At 57.1% G+C, this 27792-nt stretch overlaps 1 protein-coding gene across 1 annotated transcript; it reads left to right on the forward strand.

Moving 5' to 3' along the window:
- The first annotated feature begins 491 nt into the window (after positions 1-491).
- VSIG10L2 (V-set and immunoglobulin domain containing 10 like 2) lies at positions 492-27792 on the forward strand. Its single transcript, XM_038380401.2, has 12 exons — positions 492-570; positions 2043-2390; positions 7001-7276; positions 7838-8113; positions 9840-10376; positions 12503-12763; positions 14563-14853; positions 16508-16822; positions 23111-23233; positions 24736-24760; positions 25321-25457; positions 25887-27792. The coding sequence occupies exons 1-12, from the start codon at positions 492-494 to the stop codon at positions 25994-25996; spliced, it is 2778 nt and encodes a 925-aa protein (XP_038236329.1). The 3' UTR covers positions 25997-27792.

Here is a 27792-nt window from a genome sequence, read left to right on the forward strand (position 1 = left end):
GAGTCTGTGATAACCTGAAGCTCCAAGCACAGCTAAGGCTTTGGTGCCCTGACTCGCAAGGCTCTGGGGAGCACCCCCAGTCCCTGACCATCAGATCCCAGATCCGCCCGTGGGGACTCTTCAGTAGTTTCAATTCAGATTTCCATGGACCGTGAGACACCAGGCCAAGGGAATGCGACAGGTGACTCCGTAAAGAGGCACCTGCATAATAGATCAAGGAAAAGTGATTAAGGAAGGGAAGGGATATGAATAATTGAGGACTAATCAGGGACTATCCAGAGTAACCTGAGACCGAACTGGGGTGCATTTAGGCGGATGGGAGATTGAAAGAGGAGACAGACACGTCCCACTCCCGCACCACAGAGATTATACAGGGCTTCGGACTCATCTAGAGATGGAAAAAGTGGCAGAAGGGCTGGGTGCAGAGTGAGGAGCGCCAGTGTGGAGGCAGCTACGGGCGGATGGTCTCTCCCGCAGAGTGACATGGAGACATGGATTATGGAGCAGCAAGGAACTCACCATTTAGAAACCTGCTGAAAATATTTTGCCTTCTCCCAACAGTGGCTTACGGTGAGTAATGTGCTCTGGCTCAGCCAGCCCCCTGGGCAATGGCTCCCGTGCAGAAATAATGGGCTTGGTACATTGCTATGGGCCCGGTTGCCCAGCGCCCTGCACCTGTGCGAAGCCAACATGAACGGTCCCATGCTGAGCTGGCAGCACTTTGCACTGGGGTACGTGATGAAACAAGGTGCAGGGCAGCAGTGAACCTGGTCCGATAAATCCATGGGAGGAAGCAAAGAGTTCATTCCAAATAACCAGCGCCCCCAGCCCCAGCCCCCAGTAGTTAGAGGTTGGGGCTTATGTGCAGAAGCAGGAGGGTTTATAACACTCCCAAAAGCTCTTGCTAGTCGATATGATATTGATGGGTTAATAATATTTGCACCGATAACTCAGGACCGTCCTGTGACCAGTATGAACGCCCGGCCCTGTCTGGAACCCTATCAATCGCTTGTGACCCGAGCCGTGCTAATCCTGCCAGGTCCTTGAGCAGCTCCCATGCGTGGCTCTCTCCACATCTGTTCAGATTATCCAGCCCTGGGGCACTGTGCTGGAAAACTCCTCCTGACTCAGCAGATCCTCACCATTATCCGCTCTCCCAGGAGCAAAGGCATACACAGCACAGATTTCGGCAGGCTCCATTTCTCTGCTGCCACCCACCCTTCCTCTTGGGGGACACGTCGCTCTCAGTTAAATTGATTCCTCTCTGTCCTTAGCTGGAGGGGCTGCCAACTTCCTAGAACAGATTCCCTTTGAAAGGCTGGGCTCGGGGGAGTTCCTAGGGGACAGGACCCCACATCACAGAACCACCCCCATGCTTGGCCGTCTCACCGTGTAGCCTGAGCTCCCCTCTCACCCTGGCAGGATGCAGCTTGTGGGTGGGGGTGCCACTGCCCCTGTGCTGTGCATTCACAGAGCACTTCAAACTGTAGGGCCAGCCCCAAATGCCCCTCCAAGTGTAAACATGGAAGGGCTGGGCCTGGAGCACTGACTGCCGCTCTGTGACTCCACCGGATCAAATAGGCTATTTCTGGGACGCTAGTGGCCCCAATTCCCTTTGTGGATCTGGCCCTTGGTTCTTCCTTTTCCCTCACTGCGTGTTTCCAGACTCTCACCAGCTAGGAGAACACAGCACAAGTATTAAGGGCAAAGTTTTAAATTCTGTCCCTTGGGAAACCCTGCTGACACTGGGGGTGACTCCCTTGAGCTCCGGGGGGCACTGTTCACTTATGCTGTCTTCAGTGCCTCTTACCAGCACCTCCCAGTCGTCGCCGTATCTATCCTCACAACCCTCCATGAGGCAGACAGTGCTGTATCCCCACTGGGCAGAGGGGAAGTGATGCACCAAGAGGCTGAATTGACTGGCCCAAGGGAAAGGCTCACGCACGGAGCCTGTGCCGGAGTAGAGAACTGATCCCCGGTCTCCTGAGTTGCAGGCTACCGCCCTAACCACTGGCCCATCCTTCTTCTCTCATTCACCCCAGCTCAGCTACTCCACCCGGGCGATGCGAAGTATGAGGAGCAGGCAGTGCGGGGGGTGCGGCACCGCTCCGTGCAGCTGGCGTGCGGTGACGTGGTCTCGCCCATGGTGGTTTTCTGGAGCTTCACCAAGCTGGGCTCACTGGTGCCAAGGGCCGTTGCCATCAGCAATGGGATAGAGTCCAAGGTGGAGAAGGCTTCTGCGGCCCTGGGGCAGGTGAGCCTGAGGAACGGCACCCTGGAGGTAAGCGACCTGCAGACGGCTGCCCAAGGACACTTCATGTGCCAGGCGATGTACGAGGAGGATGGAGAGATCAAAGTGGCCTACTTCTACATAGAGCTGGTTGTGCTGGGTAGGTAGCGTGGAGGTAGTGTCACCTCTGGGACTGTCTAAACAGGTATACGGAGGCACCAGTCAGGGTCCCCAAACCCTAAACCACAGTCCTACTGTGCTCCCTTCTAGAGCGCTCTGTCACAACCCTCGCAGACCCACCCCACTGAAGTGGGGCGCAACCGCAGCAGGCAAACTGAGGTAGGGGGAGGGGAAGTGGGTTGCACCCAAGGGTGAGACTAGAATCCAGGAGGCCCGATGTCCAACCATCTCCGCCAATCACTGCACGCGCACCCCCACTCGTCTGTTCCTCGTAATCCTGCAGGTGAAGCTGCCCTTGAAATGGTGCTGCATGCAAAGATGATGGGAGATGGAAGAGACCATTTTGGTCCAGCTGTTCCACCCTCCCCAGATGTCCCCGGCAATATGTTCTCCATTGCCTAACCCAGCCTGTCCTTATATTGCGGTAGTGCCTACGACCAGACACTGCTGTGTTAGGTGTGGTACAAACACCGAACAAACAGGCAGTCCTTGCCCCAAAGAGCTTAGTGCTCAGTGCCTCCAAAAATAGGACTTCCTCTGCTTCCTTCTGGAGGCTCCTCTCCTGGGGATCCTGTGCTACAAGGCCTTGTGTAGCATGGCCAACATTCCCCTCTGTCAAGAGCAGCCTGAAGAGAGCCCTTTGGCAGGGGGTTGTGTGATGGGCATGAGTGAGACAGCAGCGCTGTCTGCCCAACCTTACTGACCTTACCCACAACAGCACACATCTGTGGGCGCAATGGCATTCTCAGCTCTGGGCCCTGGTATTCTGTGTGCCCTCTGTGCCTGGATCTCACCTGGCTAGAGACTGCCAGGGAGAGAGGGATACCCCCAGGCACCCTGCTGAGCAGAATGGTGTCCTACACGGCCATGCCGCAGTCACATTCTGCATCATCACACCAGCTGGTGCAAAGCAAAGCAGATGTTCTGCTCAGCAATCTAAGCGGGCGCACGTAGGCCTCTTGAAATCTAGCTGGAGCTGCGGGTGGAGCTGCAGAATTGTGGCCGAATCCCAGTATTCCTGCCGGGGGGGGTTACTGTCAGGGATTTTCTACCGGACCCGTGAGAGGTTTTTTTATCCCACATTTCCTGGGACACCCAGCGGTTCTCAGCTCCTCCCCTTGCAGTGTGTCTGTTCACATGCACTCTGCTGGGTGGGGATGGATAGACTCCACTGGCAAATACTTCTTGGTTGCTGGGAGATTATCTTCCTGAAGAATGTCACTCACTGCTGGGCAACCACTTCCACTGCCGATGGAAGAGCTCAGTCATTTGTCCAGGGCTCAAAGCCCCGTGGCTTTCTCTTCAGTATTAGCCGCAAACTGGGACTCTCAGAAAGACAGAACATTTCATAGATTCACTCAGAGAGTTTGAGGCCAGAAGGGACTCATTAGATCCTCTACTTGGACCTCCTGTATATCAAAGGCCGAAGAATTTCAGTCCCATCAGGTGTCTATTCCAGCTCACATCAAAGCCATGTGAGCCAGGTGCTGTTAGCATCCTTACCACGATCACTGGAGATATAAAAAGGGAGAGAATTGGGGCTTCCGAGTCTGTAATTCCAGAGAGAAAACAAACATGGGGACAAGGCAGAGCTGGGAAAATGACTCGCTAATAATTCATTGACTGATGGATGGGACAAATTGGCGAACAATTCATTGGCTGCTCCGTAGAGCCGGTCAGATAAAGAAAACAAGTGTTGGGGGATTATTTACTCATCAGGGGGTGGGAAAACGCTCTGAATAAACTTCCTGAGAATAGCAACCTGCTCTAGGAATTCTAACAGCTAGCATTTGTCTGATGCCTGCCCTGGGAGTACCCCCTAGAGCACTTTAGGTGTCAGTGAACTGACCTTGCCCTGGTAAGGAGGGCGAGGATAAATATTCTCATTTACAGATGGGGAAACTGAGGCAGGGGGCGTTAGAGCCAACATTTTCAATATTAGCCTCTGATTTGGGGTGCTTCCCTTATTTATTGCTGTGGTGACACCAAGGAGCCCCGCTCACGACTCAAAGCCCCATGCTGCTAGGCGCTGTACAAACACAGAACAGAAAGACAGTCCCCACCCCAAAGAGCTTACCATCTAAGTCTAAGACGAGAGACAGGTGGCTACAAACAGATGGATGGGGAGAAAAAGGAGGCAATATCGGCTAGCACGACGGGCCGTGGTCTCAGCTGGTTGTCAAGTTCTTACAGGCGTTACAGCAGAGAAGAGCCCCTGCAGCTCCTACCAGCTCCATTTGGGATTGTGGGTGCTGAGCCGCTCCGAGAATCAGGCCATGGGTGTGTCGAATTGGGCACCAAAAATCAGAGGCCATACCCGGCTCTGTCAGCTGAACCGGCACATTTTAATGGTGGGGGCGGGGTGCTCCCTCCTCCCGGGTCCCCTCTGATCCGAACCGTGCAGAGGTTTTCAATCTGCCCTGGGCACAGAATCAATCAAGTGCAGCATCAAAGAGCCTCCAGCAGCCAAGAACAGCAGCACATGTACAGCTACCGCCGAGGCAGCCGGGCCGAGTGACAGAGCCTGGCTCCAGCAAGACAGTCACTCGCAGTGACACAGCAAGTGCTCTTGCGCAAATGGTCCCCAGCCTGCAGCGCTGACGGCTCTGGGGTGGACACTGCTCCTCTGTGAAACCAAGGGGCTGAGAGTCCACTGGCCAGGCACAAACTAGCCTTGGCATCACCAACCCCAAGAGGTCAAAAATCATGAGTCAGGTGCCCCACCCCAAATTCATAAGAGTGGCTTTAAAATCATGAAATTTATAAAAAAGATGACATTTTGGGGCTTTGGGGGGGGGACTTTTTGGCTGCCTTGGGTCACGTTTACGCACTTTTATCCACAGCTACTTGCTTTTTTTCATGCCAGCTGAGAAGCTTGTGTCATCACCTGACTCCAGGAGCCGGGGCTTTAAGAAAAAACACCAAATATCAGCAGGCTCATAATAAAAATATGAGCGATGGCATCACAGCAGCCAGCCACTGGATTCTTGTGGTGCCTGGCAGGGCAACCAGAGTTAGTCACCAGCAGACCCACCTAGGGCCGGCGTGTCCCCAGCACAGAAACATGTGTGCACTGTGGGGACAGGCTGCTGCCCCTGGGCTGAGTGGAGAATTCTGATCAGGGAGCCTTTTGTATCCACTTTGCTCTTGCTTGGCACCACTGTATATGGCTCCACCAAGTGCAAAGCAGCGGAGAATCCAAGGTCTGGAGGGGCCTAGACTAATTCCCGGATCCAGACATCCCTAGGGAGGTTGAAACCAGGATCTGGATGGTTGCTAGGGCGCTGCCCTATTGGGTCTGGGGCACTGGAGGTTTGTTAGAAGGAGAACTCAGGGCGTTTATCCCCAAACCCAGCTCTCTGCTCCTCTGACCCAGAGCCCTCATTGATATCTGTGGGCATCGGCTCTCCCCCATGGCGCACCAGCTCAATCAGCGGATGGCTCTGGTACCTGGCGCTGCGCAGAGCCCGGCAGCCAGGGTCAACGGGGCTTGGCCGGACCCCGTACAGTTTTCCCCCTGGAGCGAGCGGTCAGAGCGAGATCCCAAGAGAGCACCGGGGTGGTACAGCACTCCGGGGCCCAGCACGCATCTCGCCAGGGCAGGGTGAGAGGGGATTGCTCTCCCCCATTCCTGGAGCGGGGACCAAGGGAGAGCTGCCCTCCCACCCCTGCTGCCCACTTGGGCTAAGGAAGGAAGACGTGGTCTGATCCAGGAAATGTCTTCTCCGTGTACTTCTCCCTCCCCAGCATGCCTGGTCAGGTCCCAGTGCCCTGCTAGCGCCATCTCTGTGGCAGCCAGCTGACTGTGGCTGGGAGCGGGCCTGCCCCTCTCCTGGCTCTGTGACGAACCATCTGGGTAGCCCCCCCTAGACCCTGGGCTCCAGCAGGCTTCGGAGGGTGAGTGCAGCAGCTGGCCCACCTGCCCCCGGGCCCCAGCTCATCAGCACCAGGGCCTGGAGACTCGCGGCCCTCCTGTTCAATCCTTCAAAACCTATGGGCTGCTGGGAAGCCTTAATCTTCTTCCCTCGCCCCACCACCTGGCCAACCTCCCACTGCCCCCTTCCCAGCAACTCATGGCTCCCCGGCCCCTCTGACCTCCTCCCCCTCAGCTGTCTCTGCAGACTGTCCAGCCCCCTCCTGCTGCCCCCCCTCCCTGAGCAGGCCATCTGTGCTGAATGATCATCCAGACAACGCTGCATTGGGAGCAGCTTCCATCGTGGGGGCTGACTGACCCCCTCCTCTTACGTCTCCCTCGAACCGTCCCTCTGTCTCTAGCAATTCGTTAGCATGGGTCTGAAGGGCACAGCATCAAAATCACACGCCTGGGAGTGCAACGGACGAGATTCTAATCGCAAGGGCTGGCTTGGAAAAGAACGGTCATAATGGAAGGGATTAATATGAAAGGAATGGCTTGGGTGAGATGGGACTGGAGCCAGCTGGATGGAGAGCCTGGGGGACGTGGGGAGAGGGCTGGAACGGGGCAGTTCGGAATGGATTGGATGGGGAACGGGGCGAGTGCAGAGGGGCAGAGTGGGGGAGAGGCTGCAGTGGGTGAGATCACATCTGAGCTGTGTGCTTGGTCTCCCCTAGTTCCCGTTCCGAAGCCCTTCCTGCAGATGACCGACCCCACGCCGGTGGAAGGCACGGTGGTGACGATGACGTGTGCGGTGAAGGAGGGGACGCCTCCCGTCGGGTACTCCTGGCACCGCCACACCAACCGGGAGGGTGCGGTGGCTGTTGCGGAAGCGGCCAGCGGGCTGCTGAACCTGACGGCGGCTAACCGGACTCACACGGGCTGGTACACCTGCACCGCCCACAACGAGGTCAACAGCCAGACCAGCGACAGGATGTATCTTGACGTGATTTGTAAGTGACCTGCAGGCAGAAGCAAACATGTCCTGCCCCTCTGCTCTGCCGTCACACGCCCCCCTCAAGGGCCCGATCCGGCCAGCTGCTGAGTGCCCGTAACCAAGGCCAGTGGGAACTGGGGTGCTCAGCACCTCCCAGCATTGGGCCCCATAAGAGTGACTCCAGAGAACATAACCAGGGCTTCCAAACTCTTTTTTCCCCCCCGGCCCAGAATCCTTTGTGCTGGCTTCCCAGACACCTCTGGGCATGTGGGCCTAGCAGCATCCCAGCTGCCCCAGTGTCTGACAAGGACCGAAGATTTGAAATGGGAATAAGATTATGATCCCCCCAGAAAACAACCGCTGGCAACCACTTTGGGTCTAACCCCATCCCTGCCCCCGCATTGGGGTCAGAGCAGACCCCCCTGCCATTCCTGGGCTACAGAGCCCCACGTCCTATTCCTAGACCAAAAAGATTCAGATACACAATCCAGCTGCCGGACGGTCATCTGAACCGGACGGTCACCCTCCCCTTCCTGCCATCAGCCTGGTGCTAACCACCTCCTACTTCATTCTGCAGATGGCCCTGATGAACCCGTGATCAACGTTGAGCCATTTGCTATTAACCAGAACGGCTTCTCAGCTAATGAGCAGGAGGAGGTGATCCTGACCTGCCTGGCCCCTTCCAACCCGCCCAGCCATTACATCTGGTTTTACAACAGCTCCCAGATTTACTCCGGCCAGAAGTACGTGATAGCCAAGATCTCCCGGACTCAGACAGGCACCTACACCTGCCTGGCCCAAAACACATACCTCAATACGCGCACTCAGACCACCATCATCCTCACCGTCTACTGTAAGTGTGTCCTTTCAATGGCTGGGCACGCGGCCATGTGGGTATGCTCTCTCTCTGGCATGTGCAGCTGCATCCCCCTTCTGGTCCCGTCTCCTCTGTCCTCTGCATTTTGCCTCTTTACTTCCCTTCTTTGATTCTCATGGTCACCCGTTAGCTAAAGAGGTACCAGGAAGCTAGGGAAGAGCTCTCCAAGTTTGAGAATGGGTTAGTTTAAGTCTCGTGAGAACGGAGAGGTTTCTACCTGTATTGGTCCCGAATGATCCAGACCAAGCAGGGACCCATCCCTTGTGAGAGCAGAAGAGCCCCTTCCACAGGACGCAAAAAGAAAAGGAGGACTTGTGGCACCTTAGAGACTAACAAATTTATTTGAGCATACCACAGGATGGGTATCGCTCAGTGCTTAGCTCCTTGGGACAGAAGGGGGGTAGCGTTGTGAGATTGATGGTGTGTGTGGCCTAAGGCAGCTGTTGTGTTCTTTCCGGTCGGGCTCCTCCAGCTGGGCTGGCAGGACTGTGGGGGAGCAGAGAAGGGGCTTGTGCGTGATCCAGAGGCAGGTCGTCTAGCCGATGATCATGGAGAGAGACCGTTCACTGACAGCTGTGGCGAGCACAGCAGTAAACACCTGTGAGGATGGTTCCACTTGGTTTGGATCTCCAGCTTTGGTCTGCTATGCTGTGGTGCATGAGGGCCCGGAGAGTGTGCCGCTGGGAGAGGCACTGGGCCTAGTGATGATGGCGACTGGAGAGCGGAAATGCATAAGAGAACTGAATTCCCTGCTAAATCCTGAGGCCCCTGAGCCAGTAGCTTTGTTCCTGGGAACATCCGTCTGCTCCCCCTTCATTTAGTCCAGGTGTCAAGCCCTCCAAACCCTTTGAAAGCAGAGCCAGCCATTCGAGGGGCCAGATTTCTGGGAGAGGCCAATGGACATGTTCCAAGATATTGATTGGGGGGATGCTGGCAGCCAGGGAGGCTGGGGTGGAGGAACTGTCATGGGGGGCTGGAGGGGATCTTGGCAAGTGGGTTGGGGGCTTGTCACAAGGAGAGCAGGGGATTTGGGCAGATCAGCGAGCTGGAAGGGCTGGTCATGGGGACATGGTGGATTCCGGCAGCTGGAAAGCATCCCTCGAGGGAGACACTTGCCATGAGGGTGCTGGAGGGTTGTGGCAGCCTGGGGAGGGGTTGATTCTCGGCAAGAACTGGCACTGAAACTGTGACACTTGCAAAGCTGGCACCTGCCTGAAGAATCGGTGTCAGATCACGCTGTGTCCAAATTTCTCTGGCTCCGCACAATGGGGGAGACATCTTGCGGACTGACCTCAGCAAGCCAGAGTGTCTCCGAGTTGCTGGGTCGCTGTCCCGTCCCCGACGCGCCAGGGTGTCTCCGAGTCGCTGGGTCGCAGTCCTGTCCCTGGCTTGCTGCTTTCTGCCCTCTTGTTCCTCATGTTACCACCTTAGCACTGACAGCGGCCAGGGCCTGCCCAGTACGTCTCAGGCTTTGTGATCCAAACCCACGTCGCAGGCTGCCGAGCACCCTGTGCTCTCCCAGCTCCCCTCCATTGCTCCTAGAGTGCTTCACCAGGGAGCTGATCCCATTGGGAAGAGCCCACAGAGCCACACAGGCATAGCTGCCACATGGTCCCCGGCTCCCTGGCCCCAGCAGGCCTTGTGTTCTTCCCAGTGTTGCTAACGCCTCTTGCTGTTGATACAATCTTTGCCCCACGCACAGATCTGCCCAAGGGGAAGCCCAGCTGCACACCAGTCCCTGCTGCCAATTTCCAGGACATTGCTCTGCAGTGTTCGTGGCCTGGTGGGTTCCCCGCAGCGCGGCTGCGGTGGGTGAGATCCGGCCGGGAAGCAGACACTGTGGCATCCTACTCCAATGCTACCAGAATCCAGCGAGGGGTGGACATCCGGAACGGCAGCTCGTACACCTGCCTGGCCTCCCACCCAGCGCTCAGAGGGGATGCTGTCTGCACCACCACTGTATGTAAGTACCCTCGCCCTGCCCCCTCAGTGCCGCCCAGGAATGGAAACACCACTGCCCCTTCCATAAGGCAGCCGGGTCCTGTGCTCTACCCCCTGAGAGCCCACGCCAGCTTGTGGAGATGGAGTCTCCAGCTGGCAGGAAGAAACAAGGCTGACGCTGTGGAAAGCAGCTCTCCAAACAAGGCGCAGTTCCTCCCTGCTTACTGGAAGGCCTCAAGTAGACATTCAGGGCCCTGGGTAGATGGCACCATTCGTCTGGCAACAGGGAGCTACGTGGGTACTGCATGGCCGCAGCGGTGTGACATGGCTAGTGAAGGTGGCTTGTGTAGGAGATGGCCTTGCTCGGGCTCTCATTCCCAGAACTGAAATAGGAATAAGTGCAAACACTGGTCCTACAGGCGAGACGGCTGCAGCGTCAGGAGTCTGTGCAGCCGTGAAACTAACTCCCCAGGCTCGTCTGTATTCCAGAACCACTTTGCTCTGGAGGGGTTTTGTTTGTGAAGTGCCTGGAGTCCATGAAATCACTTCCAGGGCCTGCAAAACCCCACTGCGGTGCTAGGTCACATCGTATCCCGCTGACGGCTTTGCCCAATGGGATGATGTCACTCATCCCATCCCATCATGATGAACCAACCCAGCGTCATGACATAAATGTCCCAGGGGTGCTTGTGCCTGACTAAGATAATGGGCTTGGCAGACCGTGCTGGTCCCGTGGAAGCAGACACAGGTGGTGCAAACCCCAGAGGGTGCTGTGGTCAGCAAGCTAGCCCAGCACCTGGGGGACTCAGGACTCCCAAGGGAGGCACAGGGAGATCTCCAGGGATGTGGAGGAATGTTAGGGATGTTGGTGTGTTTTCTCCTGGTCCCTTCGTGGCCTGGTCTGATCCCTCAGTAGAGATAACTCTAACGGGCTGGAGAGCCTATTGGACTGTACCTTAGCTTCCCCGCTTGGGCAGGGGTTTTTAAGAACCCTTTCCCACGTACATGTGGCTGAGACTTTGGTCTCTTGGGGGGGAGGGATTGCACAGTGGTTTGAGCATTGGCCTGCTAAACCCAGGGTTGTGAGTTCAATCCTTGAGGAGGCCATTTAGGGATCTGGGGCAAAAATTGGGGATTGGTCCTGCTTTGAGCAGGGGGTTGGACTAGATGACCTCCTGAGGTCCCTTCCAACCCTGATACTCTGTGAAACTGTCCCAGCTTTAGGCCTGATTCTCCTCATCTGAAGGATAGTGTGGATTGCAACCTCAGCAAGTTTGCAGATGACACTAAACTGGAAGGAGTGGTAGATACACTGGAGGGTAGAGATAGGATACAGAGGGCCCTAGACAAATTAGAGGATTGGGCCAAAAGAAATCTGATGAGGTTCAACAAGGACAAGTGCAGAGTCCTGCACTTAGGACGGAAGAATCCCATGCACCGCTACAGACTAGGGACTGAGTGGCTCAGCAGCAGTTCTGCAGAAAAGGACCTAGGGGTTACAGTGGATGAGAAGCTGGATATGAGTCAGCAGTGTGCCCTTGTTGCCAAGAAGGCCAATGGCATTTTAGGATGTATAAGTAGGGGCATTGCCAACAGATCAAGGGACGTGATCGTTCCCCGCTATTCAACATTGGTGAGGCCTCATCTGGAGTACTGTGTCCAGTTTTGGGCCCCACACTACAAGAAGGATGTGGAAAAATTGGAAAACGACCAGCGGAGGGCAACAAAAATGATTAGGGGACTGGAACACATGACTTATGAGGAGAGGCTGAGGGAACTGGGATTGTTTAGTCTGTGGAAGAGAAGAGTGAGGGGGGATTTGATAGCTGCTTTCAACTACCTGAAAGGGGGTTCCAAAGAGGATGGATCTAGATGTTCTCAGTGGTAGCAGATGACAGAACGAGGAGTAATGGTCTCAAGTTGCAGTGGGGGAGGTTTAGGTTGGATATTAGGAAAAACTTTTTCACTAGGAGGGAGGTGAAACACTGGAATGGGTTACCTAGGGAGGTGGTGGAATCTCTTTCCTTAGAAGTTTTTAAGATCAGGCTTGACAAAGCCCTGGCTGGGATGGTTTAGTTGGGGTTGGTCCTGCTTTGAGCAGGGGGGTGGGACTAGATGACCTCCTGAGGTCCCTTCCAACCCTGATATTCTATGATTCTATGATATTACTCCATGGAGCTCCCCCCAGGGCCAGCGAGCGCTGATTCTCTGGGGTGTTTCCCGCATGAGGCCCAGCGTTTGTATGTCAGAGGTTCTGGAGCAGAAAGTGCCCTTTGGATTATTTGGGAACACCCAACTCCTCCCAGTTTATGTGGGGAGAGCAGAGACCCGGGGATCTGCATGATGGGATGTGTAGCGTCTCCACCAGGTTGGATGTGGGCAGGGACGCTTGTCTCTAAGATGCTGCTGTCTCTGCCCCCCCAGGGGTCCCTGTGGGGAACCCCACCTGTTCTGCCATGGCTACGAAGCAGAACGAGTTCCTCATGCTGTCCTGCGATTGGGCAGGAGGCCTGCCCCGGGTCACACTCTGGTGGCGAGACTGGCGGAACCGCGTGCTGGGCGGCTTGAAACCATCCAGCAACATCTACGTCATGCAAGCCAACAGCACCCTCGGGGGCAAGGAGTTCGCGTGCATCGCAGCCCACCCTCTGCAGGCCAGAGCCACAGAGTGCCTTGTCCGGCTGGGTAAGCAGGCCGGCTGCCATCCGGCGGGGCCGCAGCGGGTCGTGGGCCAGTGAAACTGCTGGCAAAGCAAGTGTGGGGAGTGCGGGTGGGACATGGCACCAGTTCTGCGGTTCCTGGAACCCAGACCGAGAGGCAGCAATATTGCACAGCTTCACGGCAAAGCGGCTGTCGCTTTGAGCCACCCTTGGGGCTGTGGGGATGAGTGGAATCTCGCCCTTTTCGCCACTGACCCCTGTGCAGGCCAGAAACAGGGAAAATCCACGCTGGGTCCGGCTCATGAACGCTCTTGAGGAGAGCTGGCTGAAGAGCGTCCCCAGGTGTGTGTCAGAGCCCCAGGCAGGGACCGGGCGCCACGCCCGTCCTTCACTGCCTCCCTCGTTCCTCCCCCCTTCACCCCCAGCCACAACTCTGCTCCTCCTGCAGCTCCAAGGGCTCTTTACCCACCCCCCCAGGCCTGGAGGAGGCTGCAGCGAGTCCCCGGTGCCCCCTCCCAGCCCAGATGCTGGAGGGGAAGACGGGAGGGGCAGTGGAGTTGTCCTATTGCTCACGGGGAGGGAAGGGGGATGAAGGGACAGAGCTGCCCTGAGCAGCCGGGCCCTCTCTGCTCCCCCTCACCTCTCCTGGGAGAATGGGGTCCGCTCCTGAGCTCTTGCTGCCCCCTACCGCTGCTCCACCCTAAGAGGCAGGGCAGGGGGCTGAGGCGGGTTCAGGGACAAGGCTTCGTGAGATGGCAGATGAGGGAACTGTGCCCCAATGACAGGCGCACTCAGTGCGAATGCTAGGGGAGGTGGCCCTGGCCGGTGGTCTGTGTGCATGTAAGAATGGCCTCGTGGGCTCCCATGGCAGTCGTCTTGGTGATTCCTGACTCAGAGCACTCAGTTTGCAACCCTCTCCCACACCCCGCCAGCCTGCCCCAGCCCTGAGCCCCCTCCCGCACCCAAACTCCCTCCTGGAGCCCATACCCCACACCCCCTCCCACATTCTGAACCCCTTGGCTCCACCCCCACCCTGGAGCCCCCTCCTGCACCCCAAACCCTTAATCCCTGTACCCCCAGCCCGAGCCATCACCCCTCTGCACCCCAACCCCCTGCTCCAGTTCAGAGCCCCCTCCCACACTCTGAACCCCTCATTTCTGGCTCCACCCCAGAGCTCACACCGCCAGCTGGAGCCCTCACCCCCTCCTGCACCCCAACCCAAAGCCCCCAGCCCCTTTCACTCTGAACCCCTTGCCCCTATCCCCCCAGCCCAGAGCCCCCTCCTGCATCCCATACCCCTCTGAGGCCCCTGCCCCAGCCCAGTGAAAATGCGCAAGTGAATAAGGGTGGGGGAAAGCGAGGGGGAATGGAGTGAGTGGGGGCGGGGCCTTGGAGAAGGGGCGGGGCCTCAGGGCAGGGCAGGGCAAGGATGTTTGGTTTTCTGAAATCAGAAATTTGGCAACCCTAGTACAGTCATTCCCCCACCCCGCCCCCATCATCACCAGGGGTGCCCGGGGTTGTGGAGGGCAGAATTTGGCCCTGCACTGGCACTGCAAATTAGTTACCAATCCTGGTGATGATGCATGAGCTGGAATAGACCCTGGCTCCCCACCCTGGGCTGGGCCACCCTGCAGGGCTCATGGTGACAGACCCCGGCTCCCCTCCCCGGGCTCCCTGCAGGGCTCATGGGACAGACCCCGGCTCCCCTCCCCGGGCTCCCTGAAGGGCTCAGAGGAACAGACTCCTGCTCTGTTGAGCGTGAGGTGCCCTGCCCTGGGCGCTGCTCTCATTGCAGTGTCCCCCCATCTCTCTCTCTCTGGACAGACGTTCCCAAGGTGGCGGCCGAGCGCACGGAGGTGTCGCTGTTCGAGGGCGGCGAGGTCCAGCTGGCCTGCGCGCTACAGGGCCCCCACCTGGGCTCCGAAGTGTTCTGGTTCAACAACAAGCACCAGGTGATCCGGCCGGACGCTGCGAGGTACAGGCTGCAGCAGGGCGACGCCTGGTTCAACCTGACCATCCGGGACACCGAGTGGATGAGGGACAGTGGCACCTACCACTGTGCGGCCGTGAACGCCGTGGGCAACGCCACCGTCCCCATCAGGCTCCGTGTGAAGAGTACAGCAGGGCAGGGCGGGTGCTCATGGGATCCATACAGGGATGGGGGGCAAACGGGGGGGCTTTGCAGAGTTTAGAAGGAAGCGGATAGGAGTGTGCTGGGAAGGAGAAGTGGATGGGAGGGTCTCGGGGGCCATGGGGTAGGGAGGTAGAAGGAGAAGTGGATGGGGAGGTCTGGGGCCCCCATAGCAAGGGCTAGGGGAGGGGAAATGGATGGAGGGGGTCTGATGGGGTCCACCGGGAGGGGGGGAGGGGAAGTGGGTAGGGAGTTTGGTGGGGCCCACATGGTGTGTGGAGAGAAGGGAAGTGGTAGAAGGGTCTGGGCCAGGGGTGGAGAAGAGGGTAGGAATCTGCTGGGGCGTGTGTGGACAGGAGGTTCTGTTCCAGTTGGGTTTAGTCATGGGCATGGTTTGAATGCTGATTGGTAGAAGCATAGCAATGGCGGGATGGGAGGGAGATCATCCAGACCAGCCCTTGCACTGAGGCAGGACTACGTATTATCTAGTCCATCCCTGACAGGAGCTTTTCCAACCTGTTCTTAAAAGCCTCCAATGATGGAGATTCCACCACCTCCCTGGGCAGTTTATTCCGGCACTCAGCTACCTGACAGGAAATTTTTCCTAATGTCCAACCTAAACTGCCCTTGCTGCAATTTAAGCCCAATGCTTCTTGTCTTATCCTCAGAGGTTAAGGAGGACAAGTTTTCTCCCTCCTCCTTGTAACAAACTTTTATGTACTTGAAAACTATTATCATGTCCCCTCTCAGTCTTCTCTGCTCCAGACTAAACAAACCCACTTCTTTCAATCTTTCCTCATATGTCATGTTTTCTAGACCTTTCATCATTTTTGTTGCTCTTCGCTGGACTCTCTTCAATGTGTCCACATCTTTCCTGAAATGTGGCCCCCAGAACTGGACGCAATACTCCAGCTGAGGTCTAATCAGCACGGAGCGGAGCGGAAGAATGACTTCTCGTGTCTTGCTTACAACACTCCTGCTGATACATCCCAGAATGATGTTTGCTTTTTTGGCAACAGCGTTACACTGTTGACTCATACTGTATTAAGCTTGTGGTCCACAATAACCTCCAGATCCCTTTCCGCAGTTCTCCTTCCTTGGCAGTCATTTCCCATTTTGTTTGTGTGCAACTGATTGTTCCTTCTTAAATGGAGCACTTTGCATTTGTCCTTATTGAATTTCATCCTATTTACTTCAGAAAGTTGGACTAACACATTATGCAGCCTTGGGCTCCCCAGAGACCATGAGGTGAACTCCCAGGGGTTCCTGTTTCATTCCTGCTCTTGGTTTCTATGGCACTGAGTGAGGTCATGTGGGACCCTGGAAAACCCCAGGGTCCAGGGTCTGGACTGGGGCAGGTTTCGCTCCAGGTGGGGGAGGAAGGTGCAGCCTTTTATTACCTGACTGGCCAGTTATACCCTGAATGGAACGAGAGAGGAAGGGAAGGAGCTTGTGCGTGAGAATGTGTGTGAAAACTGAGGTGTCTTTGTGCATGTGTGTGATGTGCAGGTGTCTGTGTGAGGTGTACAGGGGATGGGTGTGTGCCGGGGGTGTGTGTGTGAGAGCAGCATGGAGTCAGGGGTGTGTGTGAGGTTGTCTCTCTGGGTGCACCGCTGACACGCTCCCTACCCCCGGCAGAGTACCCGACGCCCCCCAACGTGACGATCAGCAAGCTGATGTACACCCGGCAGCGCACCGAGGTGCAGCTGGAGTGGGTGACGCAGGGCTCGGGGAACCTGACCGGCTTCGTCGTCCAACGGCAAGAAGCAAAGAAATCCTCGCTGGGCCCGTCCCGGTCGGCAGCCCGAGCCTGGGAGACGGTGGCCAGTGACATAGAACCTGACATCCGGGACCACAGGGTGGGCGGCCTGGACCCGGCAGTAGTGTACGCCTTCCGCATCCTGGCTGTCAACCACCGCACCACTGGGCACCCGTCCGAGGGGAAGACCCCAGGTGAAGTGACTAGGGCCCAGGCTCCGGCTGGGCTCCACTCTGGGGGCTGGAGTGGAGTATCCCCTACTGCAGCAGCTGTCCACTGCCCACATATCCAGAACCCCATCCCCTCTCCCATGGCTGGGCCTGTGGGTGGTGGTGGGGGGTCTGTTGGGGTGTGGATGAAGTGGGGGGAGGATGCCGGGCTGTAGAGAATGGTGGGTGTATCTCGGTTCTGTTCCAGCTAGACAGGTAGGTCCAGGCAGGATTAGCTTCCAAGCCCCATTTATTCAACCAGCCCTTTTAGGATTTTTGTCACATTGGGATGAAGGACCTGGAAAGCAGACGGCTCCCAAGGCCATGTCCCTCCCTGGGTGTGAATCACAGCAAGCAGGACAGGGCTGTGTGGAGCTGGCAAGGCTGGACAGCTCCCCACAAGCAAGGCTGGGCCAGGGGTGAGTAAATAGGTCCTTAGCATAGCTGGATTGTGGGGATATAGATTGGTGTGATTACATTGGGGTGTAGTGGATGTTATAATTGTATCAGGGGTGCAGGGGATGGTGTCATTGTACTGGGGTGTAGGGGATGTTGTCATTGTGTTGGGGCGTAGGTGATGTGATTGCACTGGGGTGTAGGTGACTGTTTTGTATTGGGGTGCAGGGGATGGTGTGATTGCACTGGGGTGCAGGGAATGGTGTTGTACTGGGGTGTAGGGGATGGTGTCATTTTACTGGGCTCTAGGGGATGGTGTGATTGCATTGGGGTGTAGGGGATGATGTATTATGATGTAGGGAATGGTGTCATTGTACTGGGGTGTGGAGGATAGCGTTGTATTGGGGTGCAGGGGATGGTGTCATTGTATTGGGGTGCAGGGGATGGTGTGCTGGAAGACCAACCAGCATTGCCACATCATGCAGGGAATGTTTCAAGTGTTTGTAGTGGAGCTGAACAAAACTGCTCACAGAACTTGAACACTGCGCCCTGCTAGTGCAGTGAAAGATGGCTGGGACAAGGGCCCAGGACTGGGATGGCAGAGGGTGTTGTGAGTGGGGAGTGCAGGGTACTGGCAGTGTAGTGCGGAAGATTCCAGGAGTGGAAGATCAGCGGGTGCTGTAGTTCAGGATTGAGGAGCATTGGCAGTCACTTTGTCTGTTTATTCATGACCGGAGTCAGCTGTGGGCTTGGGGTGAAGTGCGGCATTGTACTCAAATTTCACCCAGCATCATAATCCCAGAATCGCTGAGAAGCTGCGTGCATTTTCATAAACCAATGAGCAGTGACCTATAAGCATTAGGTTTCAGAGTTAACAAACTGAGGCAAACAGAGCAGGTCATATCTCCTTTACAGCTACTGGGCCTGATTCTGTTCTCACTCATGGTCGATCAGAAGTATTCCACCTAACTTCCTGGAGTTAAACCAGTGTCACACTGGTGTATGTGAGATCAGAGTGGGACCCGAGGGATCTCGCCCCTGGTGCTTCTTGTGGAGCAGGGAGTCAGCTGTGTATACCCCCATAGCCCATCTCCTGTGACTGCAGGTGGAGTGCTCGCACTGGGCCATTCCCACCCTTACTTCCTGTGCGTTAGTGGGGAGCTCTGGCCTTGGCAGTTTCAATCAGGTCTGAATCCACCCTGGCCCTCTCTGATAGAACATGGCTGCGAGTGAGAGAAGAACACCCTCCTCTGTGCTCATGAGCCAAAGAGCTGAGCAGCTTCCAGCCAAAATGAGCTCTGCCTGGCTCCTGCTGGAATTGCTGCCTACGGAGCGAGAGGGGCCCGGTTCAGGTCGCCCCTTATGGAAAAATCATATGGAATGTAATGGGAAACGCCACCCTGTCTATAGGCTTACTGAGCCTCCCTATGGGGCTTGAGGAAGACTATCACTGCTCTAGTCTTCACCTTCTCTTGCATTCTGTAGGGGAATTTCTATGGGATGACAGAGCTTTCCTCCCTATTATGTCCAGAGGACTTATCCATTGGGCCCCCTTGGAAATGTATGGGGTGCAGGTACCCCAAGTCCAGCCACCAGAGAGGGACTCCGATAACTGCTGTCATCTGGCTGGTTCATGAGCACCCCCTGGGTCTGTTGGTGCCATTTGGCGCATGGGGCATTTCTGTGCCAGCAAAAGATTTCCCTGGAGTGGCAGGTGGGACCAGTGGGACATTATCAGCCCATCCCCCCTTGGTGCTAGCTGCCACATTTTGCTGCAATCCAGTCCCCGTCCCTCCCTGACACCCTGTTTCCTCAGAACAGCATTAAGAGGGATTGGAAGCACGGACATCCCTGGTTGGTCCTGGATTGAGCCTGAGGGGGTTTCTCTTGAGCATGGCTCTGCTGAGCTGACTTGGCCTGAATGCCCTGCAGGGCAGGAGTAACAGCTGCTGGGAGCCACCGAACTGCCCTGCAGCTTGCATGGGCGTAGTTAGAAAGGGCTCTCGGGGGCGTGACAGTGACCTCCATGAGAAGGTTGACATGGCAAGGAGCTACTTTAGCAACAGGACCTGCCCTGCACGTGTGATCAGCCAATGAGAGTTAGGCTTGATGATGCAATGCTGCTCCCGTGAGATTTCATTGACCAAGTGCTGATGACCTGCCGGAGTGATGGTGCAGGGAAATCTCAGAATTTTCTCTCCAACTCGTGAAGTTTGGTTCAGCTCTTGTGAAACTCAGTAGCTGTCTGCCTGTCTCCTTTCTAGGATAACAAGAGGCCCAGGGAAAGAGGGTGCTAGGTCTGAAATGGTGTCAGCATGACCAGAACGAACCCCTGCTGCTCCTTCTTCTCCCCGTGCCTCTTCTGGGGTCCCTCGGGGCCTCCTTTTGCTGTCCCTGCCTGTCTGTTTGCCTCCTGCATGGCCCAGCTGCTGTATCCCCCCAGCTGACCCTGATGCATGAGTCGCCAGGAGTGGGTGTAGATTCCTTGTGGTGCTGTGCAGTGTGGTCTGGAGGGGACCCCTTCTCTGATGACTTCAGTGTGATTGTCACTTCTGTTTCCCATCATCTCATTATCCTAATTGCATGGTTTCCTGCAGACGATTATCCTTCCCTGGGAAGCACACCCCACCCTCTCGCTCCAGATGTCACTGCACAGCCCCAAGAAGTCACTCTGCTCACTTGTTTACTTGTCACTGTTAGCAGCCCGGGCCCTGGCCGCAATTCGGGTTGGTTTCACTCACCTGTGCTCTCTCTGCGACACACCTGAATCCACGCTGCATTCATTCTGATTGGGGATACAACGGGAGGATGCTCTGAGTCACATTTGCACAGAGGAAGCTACTCCAATTTGTCATTATTTATACGACTGGCTTAAAATACCCTCGAAATTCCTGGAAAATGACTTCTCTTTAAAGTGCGATTCTCCCCTGAAAAGTGACTAAAATGGTCCCTTCTCTTTGCTGTCTGGGAAAAGATTCGTTTTCCCCTGCAAAATTTTTCAACAAAAACAAAGCGTTTGTATTCATTGAACTTTTCCTTAACATTTGGTTGTTGTTTTTTTGGGGGGGGGTCATCAAAAAACCAAAAAGTCTCAGTTTTTGGCATTGACATTTTCAGTTAAAGCCTTACAATTTCTGATGAAAATGGGGATTTTCACCGAAAGATTTCCATCTTCACTGAGAAGCCATTTTTCGTCAATTAAAAAGTTTCAGCAAAAACTTTTCAACCAGATCTGCCCCCTGTTTGCACAAGAGTTGGATCTGCTGACTTTAGGGACCAAAATAAAACCCATACAGCTGATTATCTTTATTGCCATAGCACCTAGGAGCCCCAGTCATGGACCGCGCCCCGTTGTGCTAGGTGATGTACCAACCATAGAGCAAAAAGACAGTCCCTGTCTCTATGAGCGCAGCTCTGCTGAGTTGGCTTGGCCTGAACGCCCGGCCATGCAGAACCAGCCCAACACCGGGAGAGGCAGCTGTTCCGTCCTGGGCAGCATGATCAGGACCCTTTGTTATGTCCCGACTGGTTGAGTTGTGCAGCCAGTCAGGGTGCCTGGGCCTTGCTGAGGTCAGAATGTGGCCTGAAGAACCTGCAGTACAGAGGCTGACGCATGAGAAGGGGCGAACTCAGATCCCAGGCTGAGTCTGCAGGGATGTCAGCAAACCCCGTTTTTCCCTGGGCACCGAGCACCTTTAGGGAATAGACATGGAGCCCCGCAATGCCCTGTTCAGACAGAGACACATTTTAAAACCTGCTTCAAGGGCGTTTCTCTGAACAGCTCCCCAAGTGGTGGCGCTAGTGGACACTAGCTGAGCACTGATCTTCACCGATGTCGCTAGAGGCAGCTGATGTGAGCAGAGGCAAGACGGAAGCCATGGACATGGAAAAACCAGGGTGTTTGGTCCTTCTCTGCTGCCTTTCATGGGAGGGACTCAAAACACTTTCTGAACATTAAACCGCACGACACCCCTGCCAGGCAGGTAAATGTCATTGTACAGCTGGGGAAACCAAGGCACAGACTGGCAAAGGGACTGGAAGTCAGGGTCACACCTCTATTCAGTAGCAGAGCTGGGAATAAAACCCAGGGGTCCTGACCAGTTCAGTGCTGGGAACACTGGCTATTCCTGGGGGATCGCTCCACAACCATGGCCCAGCTTAGATGGTGTTGATAAAGTGCAGAATGAAAAAGAAATTTGCCCCAAGTTAACCAGGGGGCATCTGACTTGAGAATTGAACTCAGGTCCCATGAGGCTCCAGACCGTGCCTGAATCACGAGACCCTCCTTTCCTCCTAGCGCTAGACGTGACCCTTCTACAAAAACCGAGGAAGAAATTGGTAGATTTTCTTGCTCATCTGTATGTGTCCAGATTTGATCCAGTGGGTCAGCTAAATGGGGGTCAATCTCTCTGCTCAGATGGGATTGTACAAGCTGTGAAAAGTTTTCTGTTGCGGTTGTTTAATGCTCAGTGCTGGCCCAGCCACGCACAGAGAGATGGTCCCAGGTCAGAGGACATGGGTGGCAGGTATCATAGGCGAGGGGAGGCTAAACCTCCCCAACCCAGGCTGTGGCCCCGCGCACACTTCCCCCCAGGCTCCGCCCATTCTCCCTCTCCCCCAAAGCCAGCGGGGGCTCAGTTTTGGCCAGTGGCCCAGGGCTTAGGGCGGTTTGGCTGGAACTCCTCCAGCTACGGGGGGATCATGAGGGACTCGGGGCTCTGGCGGACGAAGGGGGCAGATGGGGTGGGGTAGCAGCATCCAAACTGCATCCAAAATCTAAATCTTCCTCCTGTGGCAGGCGCCAGGGCCAATGGCGGCACCCCTGCGTTTTCTGCTGATTGTTCCCTTTGCTATGCTCGCGTCCCGCCACGGCTGTGCTGAGCCCCTTGCCACCTGGCTCCCACCGGGCCACTGGCCGAGGCCTTTCCACGGCTGTGCTGGGGCCACAAGCCAGAGCAGCCCCTTACTCAGCATGTGGATTCTGAGCCTACCCACAGCTGATGGGCCTGGTTCACCCCGGGAGCCTGCCACTGGCCCGACCTTGCGCCAGTGGAATCTGGCCCACGGAGAGACCCATCTTCTGCACTGCAGCCCTTCTCCGCCCCTTCCCTCCCCGCTGCATGGTGCAGCCTCCCAACCAGGGCTGAGCTCATCAGCCAGCTAGGAGAGAGGTGGCCAGCTGGGCTTGTGGCCGCTTAGCCACGTCAACTCTGTCCCTGGGCCTGCCCCGGATCTGAGCTGTTCTCGGTGATGTTTTAAACCCGGGATAAGCGAATTGTTGCTGAAACTGGGCAGCAGCTTGCTGTGCCCCCAACTCCAACTGTCGGAGCCAAACGCCGCGAGTGAGGCAGGGCTGGGCCCTTACCGATCAGAGCTCCAGCAGGAGGAAATATTTGGGTTTAAATGCCCCAATTTGGAGTGGGAATGACCTGACTCCAAGAGAGAACATGCTTCAGTGGTTATAGCACAGGCCTGGGGTCCAGGACACCTGGGTTCTATTCCCTGCTCTGCAGCTGACTCGCTACATGGCCTTGGGCAGCTCCCTTTGCTGCTGTGTGTTCAATCTCCCGCCCCCCCCCCATCCAATGAGGGTAACAGCATCTCCTGCGCACAGTGCGATTGGTGGAGCAGTACATCACCTCCCTTGGGCCCTGGTGGAGGTGCAAGGGGAGCTCAGTGACACTTGTGTCTGTGTTAACAAACCCGTGTGAGCTGCTCTGAGATACATGAGGGGTGAGAGCTGGGAGGCCAGGGTCTGCACAGGGGCTGTGTGGCCCTCACCTGGAGAGCAGGTCCCTGTTTCTAGCAGGCTCCTCATGCAGGGATCCCCAGCCCAGGCCATGTGGTGCTGAACCCGCCTCCTCTCTCCTCTTTCAGCCGAGCCCCCTTTCAACGCCTACCCTGCTGTGGTGGGCGCTGCAGGAGCAGGGATGGTCGTGGCGGCGGTTGCATCTCTGCTGGCATTTCAGTACATCGTCCGGAACCGGGACAACAACCCACGTGAGTGCGGGGAAGGCTGGGGCCCCTTCGCGCTACCGCTGGGGCCGTTCTGGTCAGGACAAGCGGGTGCAGCGGAAAACGCAGGGCTAAAAGATGGAGAATGCCCACGCAGCACAGCTAGACCGGGACCCAGCCGATGGTGCCCGGTGCTGCAGGGACAGATACCCCAATGCTTTCAACTGGGAGGCAGAGGTGAATTAGAATGGACAGCATGCCAGGCGGGTGGTGGAGTACGGACAGCGTGCCAGACGGTGGTGGGTTAGGACGGACAGCATGCATGCAGGCGGTGGTGGGTTAGGACGGACAGCGTGTCAGGTGGTGGTGGAGTAGGACGGACAGCGTTCCAGCAGTGGTGGAGTAGGACGGACAGCGTGCCAGGCGGTGGTGGGTTAAGACGGACGTGCCAGGCGGTGGTGGAGTAGGATGGACAGCGTGCTAGGCGTGGTGGGTTAAGACGGACAGAGTGCCAGGTGGTGGTGGGTTAGGACGGACAGCGTGCCAGGCGGTGGTGGATAGGAGGGACAGCGTGTCAGGTGGTTGGAGTAGGACGGACAGCGTGCCAAGCGGTGGTGGAGTAGGACGGACAGCGTGTCAGGTGGTGGTGGGTTAGCATGGACAGCGTGCCAGGAGCTGGTGGACTAGGATGGACAGCCTGCCAGGCGGTGGTGGGTTAAGACGGACAGCGTGCCAGGCGGTGGTGGAGTAGGACGGACAGCGTGTCAGGTGGTGGTGGGTTAGGACGGACAGAGTGCCAGGCGGTGGTGGGTTAAGACGGACAGCATGCCAGGCGGTGGTGGAGTAGAGGGACAGCGTGTCAGGTGGTGGTGGAGTATGACGGACAGCATGTCAGGTGGTGGTGGAGTAGGACGGACAGCGTGTCAGGTGGTGGTGGGTTAGGTTGGACAGCGTGCCAGGAGTGGTGGACTAGGATGGACAGCGTGCCAGGCGGTGGTGGGTTAAGACGACAGCGTGCCAGGCGGTGGTGGAGTAGGACGGACAGCGTGCCAGGGGGTGGTGGAGTAGGACGGACAGCGTGCCAGGTGGTGGTGGGTTAGGACGGACAGCATGCCAGGTGGTGGTGGAGTAGGATGGACAGCATGCCAGGCGGTGGTGGGTTAAAGTGGACAGCGTGCCAGGCGGAGAGCTGCTCAGAAGGGCAGAGAGCCGCCAGTCCTGAGCCAATGGCTCAACACTCTCTGCAGTTTGGGGTGTCGTTTGCAGGAGCCGATGTCAATGGGTGTGAAAGTGAATTAAGCTCCTCATCCTGTGGCCGGCGTGCCCAGCGCAAAGGTTTCGCTGCTGTTGGCCCGGACGACTGGGCTGCGGGCACAGGGCTCTGTGTGAACATTTCCTCTGGTGCTCCTCAGCATAAAGGGCCTGCCACTACCCCGGGCCTGGCTCGGGTTAAGCACACTCCTTATGCCGGCTCATGTTTGAGCCCCAGGTCAGGCCCAGTGCCCTGCGTGGCTCTTACAATGTTATTTCCTTGTGCTGTTCCCCAGGGCTGCACGACCTGCTCTTCGGAATGTAAGTGTCCTGGGGTCAGCCATGCCCCCCTCAGCCGTGCGACCAGACCCCCGCCTCCCGCAGCCGCCCTCCCCCGGCCACCCTCCCGAGTCCACCCTGCCGATCACCGCTCTGATCCCCGACCTGCCTCAGGGAGTAGCTCCGCGAGCTCGGGGCCCGGCGCGCTACCCCCAGGGGCCCAAGACGCGGCGCTCCAGGCCAGACCTCAAAGGTGCTTAGGCTCCGAACTTGCACTGAAATCATGGACCTGCCCCCAAGAGCCAGGCCAGACAACAGCTACGGACAACAGCCCGCCACGAGGGCTGCCCCAGCTCCCTTGGATCACCACCACCCCTTCCGCACCTCCTTCCCCACGGCTCAATTGACTCTCCCCCCCAACCCCCCCGGCCAGATGCTCCCTTCATGCACATCTGGAGGCTTATTTCCATGGCTCCCTAGCTCGCTGTCACGGGTCTGCCCCAGCACCCAGCTCCATGCACCATTCTCCGCAGGACCCCTGGCGCTGCTGGGTGGTCTGTGAGGAACAGTTTTAGGCACGCTCCCCCCCCCCTTGTCCCCAGGGCTGGCCCAGAGGCTCACGAGCACATCAGCACTCCGGAAGACGCTGAGACGGTCGCAGGTGTGGCAGAGGCTGAGACGGGCGGGGAGCTTGGGGGCGTATCTCCCACATTCCCCCCGGCTGGGGAGGCATCAGCAGGTAATTGGGGCGCAAGTGCAGCTGACGCGACAGTGAGAGGGCCCAGCTAAGCACATAAGCTAGCCTGCATTTGGGGGTAAGCCTGCCTAAGGTGCAGCCTGTCACGTAAAACATCGGCCGTCGCATCTGGTGCCTGGCTTTGGCTGGCCGTGATCAGAGGCGGCAGAATGTGCCAGCTATGTAATAAGCTGTCCTGACCTTTCTTCCTGACCCTGCAAATGACTGACTGCCTTGTGCCCTGGAGCATGAGGGTTTATCGCCCTTGTCTGTGGCAGTAGTGCGCAGGCCTACTGTGTGGGAGGTGGGGCAGTTAGGGCGGGCTAGGGGTGTTCCTGGGACCCTGGTGTGCTTACGGTGCTCACCCAGGGCAGTTAGCTGTCTGGAGTTCCCAGCTCTCAGTGATTTGCTGTGTGTCTCTCCCTTTTGCAGAGTGTCACCCAGAGCCCCCTGCATCCACCCAGGAGGCTCCCCCAGCTCCAGATCTAGCCGCTGACGACCCTCCGGTCAATGTCACAATCACAGTGACTGCGACATCGTGAATCCCAGCCGGCCCCCGTCAGACCCAGTCAGCACCCCTGACCTGCAGTCGGGGAAGAGGGAAGGGGATCTGGCATTTACAGGGCCCCCGTGCAGGGATTGGCATTGCCAGACTGTTAGGGTGCGGCTGAGAACAAAATGGCCCCTGGGTACGATGCGCCAGAGGGCAGGAGCCAATGTACCAACGCACGGCCTGGAAGGAGGGTTCGCTGTGGGGCTTGGAACAAATGGGATTTTGGCCCTTTCTCCCCCTCCCCTGCCCCATAGCGATTAGCAGGATGGTGCTTTCCTGTGCGGCTTAACTCACTCCTCTGTGCCCAGCTCCTCTCTGGGGGGCGCCAGTGCCGGTAACAGTTGACGGCCCTGCTGCTGCTACGGGTGCGTGCACGCAGCCCTGGCGACACAAGGGAGCTGGTTCGGCTGGGGTGCAGGAGTGAACAGGAGCAGCACCATTGGCTGGAGATGGCCATACGCCGGCCTCCCGGCCTTGTTCGGAGCCAGGGTATGGAGCACAGCAGCAGGTGCATCCTAACCCCATCTCATGGCTCTGCTGCCTGGTGAGGGGCTGCGGGGGCCCTGGCTGGATCTGGGTTAGAGGGCTCCACGGGAGCCAGGATAGCAGAGGAAAAGCCTTTGTGTGAGCCAGGCAGGGTTTGGAGCCCCCTCCGCGCCTTTTGGCCCTGACAGCTCTTGGCAGGCCTGGTGGAAGCCAAGGGGCATAGGGTCCTGGCAGAGCCCTGCCCTGTGCTCCTGGACTGGGACCCAGACCCTCTGGGGAACTGCCCAGCAGCCGTTGCAGCTAGCGAGGCAGGCTGCGGCCGAGCTCTGGGAGGACCAAACCCTCTGCATGTGTCACGTAGAGCAAGGCTATTATTGACGGGACGCTCACGCTGCAAACAAGGGGCTGTGGGGTCCCTGCCGCAAGACTCAGTCCCCTGTGAGCAACTTCTCCATAGCTCGGCCCACAGCTTGGACTGGATGGGCAGCAGGGAGGGTGCTGAGCCGCTTCCCAAATCTGCCCACTTACTTAGGTGTCTAAGCTGAGCTCTGGTGCAAATCTGGAGTCTGGGCTATACCCCGGCCGGAAGTCTTGCTGCCTTAAAGGCACAGTACTAAATTCTCTTGCCAAGGCCTTACATCGCCAACCCCCCATGTTCATCTGTACAGTCACTGAACCGGCCAGTTCCCCCTTTGACGTGGGCAGCAGGGTTATGAGGGGCTCCCCGTGTCCAAGGGACTCGGTCCAGGGCACTTGTTTTATTGCCTTGCCTGCAGTGGGGCAGGAGATCATGCATGGGGGGTGAGGGCTGTAGGCAGGGGGAGATGTCTGGGCTGCCCAAACCATCCTCTGTCTTCGGGGAGCGGGCTCAGACTATTGCCGCTGGCTAACCAGGGGCATAGAGAACGCAGCTGGAGCCATTTCAGTGCAGCGGCTGAGCGCCAGCCCCGGCCCCCCCCTTGGCATTCCCCTTGTGCCCTTGTTGAACTTGTCATTGTTGAACCTCATCAACCTGTTAGCCTGAAATCCCCCACTCTGTTAACAGGTGCTGACCCTGCCGGCAAAGGGATAAGTGAGTTCTGCTGCCTCACCCCCGTCAGTGACTAGTTACCTACCCTGGCTATCAGGGAGGTGGGAGTGGCTTGCTGGGGGGGAGAGGATCTGGGGTGTGGGCTGAGCAGGCCAGTGGGAGGAGCCCGATCAGCAGCCCAGCCTAGGGAGAAGGGTTGAGCTGAGCTTTGGGATTGTATAGTTAATTTGTTTGTGTTAATAAAGCCAAACCCCCGGAGGGGTGAGTCT

This window comes from Dermochelys coriacea, chromosome 22, assembly GCF_009764565.3.
Source record: "Dermochelys coriacea isolate rDerCor1 chromosome 22, rDerCor1.pri.v4, whole genome shotgun sequence".
In the NCBI taxonomy this organism is placed as follows: domain Eukaryota; kingdom Metazoa; phylum Chordata; order Testudines; family Dermochelyidae; genus Dermochelys; species Dermochelys coriacea.

What these genes read in the sequence shown, in the direction of transcription:
- VSIG10L2 (XM_038380401.2), top strand. Translation starts at nt 492, where the DNA reads ATGGATTATGGAGCAGCAAGGAACTCACCATTTAGAAACCTGCTGAAA. An exon ending in GGCAACAGGGAGCTACGTGG is followed by an intron (nt 10,377 to 12,502) that starts GTACTGCATGGC and finishes CTGCCCCCCCAG; the next exon opens with GGGTCCCTGTGGGGAACCCC. An exon ending in GTCCGAGGGGAAGACCCCAG is followed by an intron (nt 16,823 to 23,110) that starts GTGAAGTGACTA and finishes CTCCTCTTTCAG; the next exon opens with CCGAGCCCCCTTTCAACGCC.